Source organism: Metopolophium dirhodum, chromosome 1, assembly GCF_019925205.1.
Source record: "Metopolophium dirhodum isolate CAU chromosome 1, ASM1992520v1, whole genome shotgun sequence".
Taxonomy (NCBI): Eukaryota; Metazoa; Arthropoda; class Insecta; order Hemiptera; family Aphididae; genus Metopolophium; species Metopolophium dirhodum.
In genome coordinates this window covers 40,477,509-40,485,509 of record NC_083560.1, presented here as the reverse complement: position 1 = coordinate 40,485,509, position 8,001 = coordinate 40,477,509, and the positions used below count along the sequence as shown (strand labels likewise).

General features: G+C 25.9%; 1 protein-coding gene across 1 annotated transcript; it reads left to right on the top strand.

Annotated features, from left to right (window-relative positions):
• Positions 1 to 702: 702 nt before the first annotated feature.
• Positions 703 to 7,706, top strand: LOC132938310 (mitochondrial adenyl nucleotide antiporter SLC25A23-like). Its single transcript, XM_061005081.1, has 10 exons — positions 703 to 835; positions 919 to 1,135; positions 1,618 to 1,744; positions 2,771 to 2,858; positions 2,928 to 3,039; positions 5,066 to 5,224; positions 5,423 to 5,680; positions 5,743 to 5,910; positions 7,307 to 7,454; positions 7,516 to 7,706. The coding sequence occupies exons 2-10, from the start codon at positions 935 to 937 to the stop codon at positions 7,704 to 7,706; spliced, it is 1,452 nt and encodes a 483-aa protein (XP_060861064.1). The 5' UTR covers positions 703 to 835; positions 919 to 934.
• Positions 7,707 to 8,001: the final 295 nt, after the last annotated feature.

Sequence of the window (8,001 nt, the reverse complement as noted above, 5' to 3'; positions counted from 1 at the left end):
ACACTACTGTTAGGTAGGTAGGTACTAGTGTACTACTACCACAAGGAACGGACTTAAATCCAAAACGACGATGGAACACTTGCGCCATCAATCATTAAAAGATTCAAATACAAATAATACGAGTAGGTAACATCCAAGTCTGTGTAATACATGTGTGACTGTGAAGATGTGTGTAATGTAATATTTAACAATTATTGTAAGCCAATACCTTATTTCTAGAATATGGTTCTATATAAAATTAGGTACGTCAAAGAACTACAATAGTATTACTACCTATCATAACATGAAAAAATATTTTATAAATTATAGTGTAAAAACTGTTGTTAGATCAAAATGCAAAGATGAATTGTTGGTTCTAGGTAGAACCTTTTAATTACCAGCCCATTATTATCTGGTTCAATCGTTCAATTATAAAACTATACGATTATTAACTTATGAACTTCGTTAATATTTTAATTGATAATTAACTCATATGACGACAATTATAACGCCATCAATTGTCAAATTACTAGTCACTTTTCGGCGCTGAGTGTAGTCAGGTTTATCTACATCATGAATGCCATTCATCGAAGAGACGCCCAACGTATTTCTTTGTGTCGTATATCGTAACCACTAGGTAACCACTTTGATAAGAAAATTAAGTTGATACAGTATTGAAACCTGCTGATAACTATGACTGCCTTTTTGAGACCTGACTGTTTCAGACGTTTCAGTTGTTCCAAATGTCTGATATTTTTTTTTATAGTTAGGACTGTTGTAGGAACACTCATTAATTTTCTAATAATAATTATTTCAAATTTCAAAGTTTAATTTTATATTTTCCTTATGTGAAATTGTATGTATCTATGACTTTATTTGTTATGTATGAATCTACTTAGTTTGAGTATAGAAATAAAATTAAACTTACATTTTATTTAGGTAGCTAAGTTAAAAAATGGTGAACACTATTAATCATCAAATGACTGTTGGACATAGTGACACTGAAAGCATAATGCCTCCTCATTATCTACATGAGGTTCCTAACAAATATGAACTTAATTTGGCTAAATTATTCGAATCGCTTGACATGGACAAGAACGGTAAAATTGACATACTTGAGTTGTCCATTGCATTGCATGATGAAGAGTATGTTCAAGTAAGTAAATACTTTTTTTAAAAATAGAATTTAACATAGGGTAACCATATCTATTAAAAAAAAAAAAAACAGAACAAACAACTTTGATCTTTGCCTTCACTCTAAAATAATAGAACTCCTCCAAAAATTGTTTAATATCTTTTATATTTTAGAAATAACAACCCATGTGTCCGTTAGACGAGGTGTGTTGGAAACCAGAATGGGTGATGGTTTTAGTTCATAATTACAATGTGTAATTTGACATGTCTCATTATTATTACTGACAATAAATTGTTCGTCAGTACTCGGCGCTTATTAAATGAAAATAATATGAAGATAACGGGTCCAAAAGTGTCCCATTTTAAGTTTGTTGGGACAAGAAAACATAATACTCAAAATAAACGACAATTCTGTTTTAAACGGGGCATATGGTTTTACCCTACGTTAATATTATCATAATTATAAGTAACTTATTTAATTTTATATTTTATTTTGTTTTATAGAAGTTTTCAGAACTGTCTAATGCCACTAAAAGTGGTTCCATTACATTAGCTGAATTTATACATTATGTTAAAGAACATGAACAATTATTAAGACTAATTTTTTCAAAAATTGATAAAAACAAAGATGGTAAGAATTTATTTAATAAACACCAACTCTAAAAATTTAATGATAATTATGATTTATGACTATTCCTTATGTTTAGTTAATTATGCATGAAAAAAATATATTTAAAGTACAATATATTATATTATATATTTATGTTTTATAATTTTTAATATGTACATCTATAAGATTTAAAAAATATATTTTAAAATTTTTGAGTAAAATAGTAGGTTATGTTTAATAATTTAATCAGAAACTTATTATAGTATTAAATAAATAAAATAAACAATCTAGATTAAGTTAATACATTACAAATAGTACAATCATAATTATGAAATGCAGATTAAAAATTAAGGATAAAATTATAATTACCATATTATTTTAACTATATACAAAGCACATATATTATTTTTATTATATTAAGTACATTTTGGTTAACAGTTTTATTTATGTTTTTTATACATTTCAAACTGTTTACAACTGTCTACAGTAAAGTACATATTTTTGCTACAGCATACTAGTATAGCCACTTTTAAATAATAGCATTTAGTTTTGTACAATATATTTTGGCTCTCTTATTAAGTATAAGTTACCTTATTTACTGTGGTTTTTTTTCATTCAATTGTAATGTTTTATTTGCTAAGGTAAAACTACTTTGTAAAGATAATATTTACAAAATTCTGAGTTTGTTTGTGACAAAATATAACTTGAGTTTTTCCAAAGTTTTATGCAAAATGTTATTCTGATATACTTTTTTATCATTGTTTACGTTAAGTTTATGTTGATAATCTTCTACAAACTAATATAATTAATTAACGTATTTAGTACTGCGCATTGCGGATAATATATGAATGAACAAATCGAAAGGAATACTGCACTACTTATTACAATAATTTGAGGTTTTTGAAATGTCATATTTTAATAGACTTGTCACATTTTCTAAATCATGACAAATAAGAAAATATTTTACCCACTTTAAATCAACAATTTATTTTTAAGTATTACCATTTTAAATTTGTTTTCAAGTTTATTTATTTATAATTTCTTTAGGGAAAATTGATCAATATGAGATTATAAGAGCTTTCCAAGAATTAAGGATTGAAATTGACGACGCTGAAGCTATAAGACTTCTTAAAAGGTAATTAATTTGTGGTTGATGTTTTAAAATAAATTGAGCTTGCAATGTTTTTTTATATACATATTTTAGGATGGATAAAGATGGTAGTTTAGAAATTAGCTTTGAAGAATGGAGAGATTTTTTACTTAACTTCCCCTTTACAGACTTACACGACTTAATTAAATATTGGAGGCATTCAGCTGTAAGTATGGATTCATAATAAATATACTTTAAGTAATACTATATAGTCTTAATGTCAGGAATGTTATGTAGTTCAATAATTATACACATGTATCACAAGTATGTCTCCGATTAAATTCAGCAGCATTCTGCTTTAGGCCTGTGCAAGGAATTAGTTATGTTAAGTGTGTATGTGATGCAGTGAATTTTATTTGCGTTTCTATAACTATTATTATTATTATTATTATTATTGTAGTCTCTAGTGCTGTAATATATATATATTGTATTTAAAACTATACAGAAAAATGGTTTCAAACAAAGTAAGTAGGTACTTGAAAAAAAAGGATTCTAAAGTAATATTATGTACCTATTTAGATATTAAACTAAGGTACTTATACAACATTTTGATTAATTTTTCTTTTATCAAAAAGTAACATATTATTATAATAGTCAACTAAAAAGTAACATGTACTTTATATGTTATTTAAAAGACAACAATGATTAAGTATATTTATATTTATTAACTATTTCATTAAAATATTTTTTTATTATATTTAATATAAAACGTTTTTTGTAGTGATAAACTAACCTTATTTATGCACATAGTTATAAAAACAAACATTATAATGCATTGTTAAAAGCTTTATAGTTAAATAGTTTCTTGGGACTTTGGTCTTATAGGCGCGAATAGGGAATTTCAATAGGGAGGGGCTTAACCCCATCTATTTTTAACTAAAAATTATAAGTTGAGGCTTTGTCTCCATACCTTTAAATGATCCAAAATAATCATGAAATTGTTATTTTTAATTATAATCACCAACAGCTGTAATGATACTTAATTAAATTTAAAAGATCACAATCATATAAAATAATAAATGTACACAATTTTATTTTAATTAATATTTACAAAATTAAATTAATTCTTCTTTGAGTTTTTGCAAAATTATTTAAGACCGATTCCACATCAATATTTATGTATTTTTCTATACTAAATAAAGCCAAACTACTAAAATGAAATAGATATCTATTGTCTACATTATTGTGCTAAACACAAACATAAAACTAAAACTATTAATATTATTTCCGATAATAGTCATAGGTTTATCGTTTATATGTAATCATGTATACACTGTACAAAATGTTCAAAATCTCTAAACAATTTTTATAAATTACGAGTATACCCTTGATTTTTTTTAAATTTATTTTTATGTATATTATGCACCTACTACGACGTAGGTCATATTTTAATTTTTTCTTTAAAAAATTACATTAGTACAATAATAATCCTGGGGGGCTAAATTCACATTAGGTGGCGGGCTTAGCCCCCCAAGTCCCACCTTATTTGCGCCAATGTTAGGTCTACTATTTAAATTTGTAATTTTATCTAGAACTCTTCCTTGTTTTTTTAATTGATTTCTATCTTATTAGCTGTAATAGATAAATGAATACTTAATTGTTTTAGATCTACTCTTTAGATTAATTATTTATAAGATAAAGTATGTTTCTATATATTAAAATTTAAAATAATGAATAATATTAACTATTATGACTTGTGGTTAATCCTATTGCTTTAACATTTAAATACTTTTTTTTTCATTTATATTTAATGATATTTATTTATTTAAAAATTTAAACGGGCTAAACCCAATATATACAAAAAAATATAATGACCTGGATGATTGTAACTGGATTTTTATAAAAAATAATCTATAAAACATATTTACTCAATTATTTTTACTATTAATTATTCTTAATTTCTAATAAAACTGAATCATTCAAATTTAATTATAATTCAATCACATAGTAGTATAGTTTATTTGTTATAGTAAAAACAATAAGATCAATTAAAATAATATTCCTCAAAAGTCCACATTTTAAAACAGTTTTGTATTATTCCTGTAGCTATGTACTATATCTCTAGTAACTTGAGTCTAGTCATGTTCATATTATAGATATTATAATGTACAAATTTTATATATTCTGAAAAAATTTAATTTATTGTAAATAGTACAAAATGTTAAAAGTGAATGCTTAAATTGTATTTTTAGTGTATAGACATTGGAGAAGATATGAATGTGCCAGATGATTTCACTCAGGCTGAAATAATAACAGGGATGTGGTGGCAGCATCTTGTGTCTGGTGGTGTAGCTGGCGCTGTCTCAAGAACTTTTACTGCACCTTTAGATAGGCTTAAAGTATATTTACAAGTAAGACTATGTTAACTCATTTAATTTATAACAAAATAATCTAATTAATTTTAAATTTATTTAAATTTCTATATAATATCTTATAATTTTAATTCCAAATAAAACAATAGGTACATCCAATTAAATTTTTAGTACCTTTGAAAATATAATTATGATAATTATTACTTAACTATAAAAATGGATTAAAATGTGTCTTAGGTATACGGCAATCAACATAGCAATATAACAGCTTGTTTCAAAAACATGTTAAATGAAGGAGGCAAACTAGGCATGTGGCGTGGAAATGGTATAAATGTACTCAAGATAGCTCCAGAGTCTGCACTTAAATTTATGGCTTATGAACAAGCTAAACGCTTTATTCAAGGTTCAAGAACTAATGACTTAACAATATTTGAAAAATTTATGGCCGGATCCCTTGCTGGAGGTTTTAGTCAATCATTAATTTATCCCTTAGAAGTATGTTACTCTTTTATTTTTATAACTATAATTATAATATTTTATGATTTTTTTTTTTTTAGGTTTTAAAAACAAAATTAGCCATTAGAAAAAGTAATCAATACAAGGGCATATTTGATTGTATTCAAAAAATGTATTACCGTGAAGGTATGCGCAGTTTTTACAGAGGTTATGTTCCCAACCTTATAGGTATACTTCCGTATGCTGGTATTGACCTTGCAGTTTATGAGGTGATTTTTTTTTAATTTACAAGATTATACGAGCTTTAATTTTTTTGATAATCTGTTTTTACATAATTGGTTGTCATTGGAATACAATATTTCTCGTTCAAAATTTGATATTTATATGTCAAAATACTTCAAAAACTTTTTAAAAAAATGAGTGTAAACACTGACATGGATTACCTAGTATTTAATTTTTTTCTATTCAAGAGCATATTGTAGCACTAATTGTTGTTTTCTCTCTCGCTCGTGTGCAACAAAAGATTTGTGTTCAACAGAACCAATTTTGTATTTTGATATTAAAGTGGCTTATCACTTAATGTTAAGAATTATATTTGTTTGAACATAACATTATTTATACAAGTTATATAAGTTTGTAAAATATTACACTTTAAAAATATTCATATATCATAGATTCTATGACATAGAATAATAATTGTAATATTGTAAAAAAAACCACACAAATAAAGTTCTTAAAAGACTTGACCATTCAAAATTGATTCTTCTGAAAGAAAAACTTGCAAAATTGCATATTATGGGTCATTAAGGTTAAACAAATAGTGCGCTGACAATCTTTTGGACTAGCAGTTCTTACTCTATGATCCGTGGCCCCCTGAGGGTCTGCAATGCTAATATAAGAGGGGGGGATCGCGATTTCTAAAAATCTTTCATCAGAGGTCTGTGTCTTACTAAAGTTTAAGAACCCCCGTCTTAGACAGTTAAAGATTAAGTTAGTTCTTGATTATAATATATAGCTACATAAAATCTAAAAAAAAAATTTAATTTAAAATGTAATTTAAATAATGTAATATTTCAACAATAATTATAAGTAAATATAATTTAACTGTACTAAATTTTTAATTTTGGAGTGTTTAATATAAAAGTATATTTATTTCGGTAATAAAATATTATTGTTTCAAATTTTTTTCAAAATGTATTTTATATTAACTAAATAACTGAAAATGAGTAGGTAATTAAATATTTAATATTTCACTCTTTTTAAATCTTTCACACCACACATTTGTTGAATTATTATTATTGAAAACTGTTTATAACTTACCATCATGGTTAGCAGTGGTGTGGCAAAGGAGGTGATTGAGAGGTTATAACCTCTCTGAATTTTTTAAGGGGTGATGGGTTGCCAATTGGTAACATTATGAATTAACAAGTATTTTAGTATTTACTACAACAGTTGGTTAAAAATATGACAGTTAACGCCTTTAGATGGTTTTAGATGGAATATTAGACTTGCCTCTTAACAATTTCAAGTTTGCCATAACACTGATGGTTGTACAATATTTGTACATATTTTGAATTCATATTTTGATTAATACAAGTTTGGTAGTTAAACATTTTTATTAAAACTGCATTATTTTAACAATTATATTCTGTTATTATTTTGTAGACATTAAAAAATAAGTATATCACTTCACATAACGATAGTGAAAAACCTGGTGTGCCATTATTGTTAGCGTGTGGTACTATTTCTAGTACTTGTGGCCAGGTGTGTTCATACCCTTTAGCTCTTGTCCGTACACGTCTTCAAGCACCTCGTAAGTTATTACTTTTATATTGTTTATTATTTCATTAATAATTGGCTTATTATTGTTTCAGATTTTGAAGGTCCTGATACAAGGACAATGATGTCAGTGTTTAGAGAAATTTGGATGAAAGAAGGTATGGCTGGCTTGTACAGAGGTATCACTCCAAATTTTATGAAAGTAGCGCCTGCTGTTAGTATAAGTTATGTTGTTTATGAACGATGTCGTGAAGCACTAGGAGCACTTGGAGACGTTGTGAAATAAGTTATTTTAACTTCTTCATATTTATTTATTTATTGACTTCAATATTTCTCCTCCATGTTTTTAAAGTATTATTTTAAATTTAACCAACATTTATCGGTGGTTAAATTTTGGGTAGTAAGTCTTGAATATATACTGTTCTGAAACGGTAGAAATTATACATTATAGTCATAGTTACCATAGCTATAAGGGAGGATAGAAAAAAATTAGGTTCGATTATTAACTAACAATATTGATATAATTAATAACTATCCAAATGAAAAATTATAGAGTATCATAATGCTTGTTTTTAAGATAC

What these genes read in the sequence shown, in the direction of transcription:
- LOC132938310 (XM_061005081.1), top strand. Translation starts at nt 935, where the DNA reads ATGGTGAACACTATTAATCATCAAATGACTGTTGGACATAGTGACACT. An exon ending in AATATTGGAGGCATTCAGCT is followed by an intron (nt 3,040 to 5,065) that starts GTAAGTATGGAT and finishes TTGTATTTTTAG; the next exon opens with TGTATAGACATTGGAGAAGA. An exon ending in TACACGTCTTCAAGCACCTC is followed by an intron (nt 7,455 to 7,515) that starts GTAAGTTATTAC and finishes TTATTGTTTCAG; the next exon opens with ATTTTGAAGGTCCTGATACA.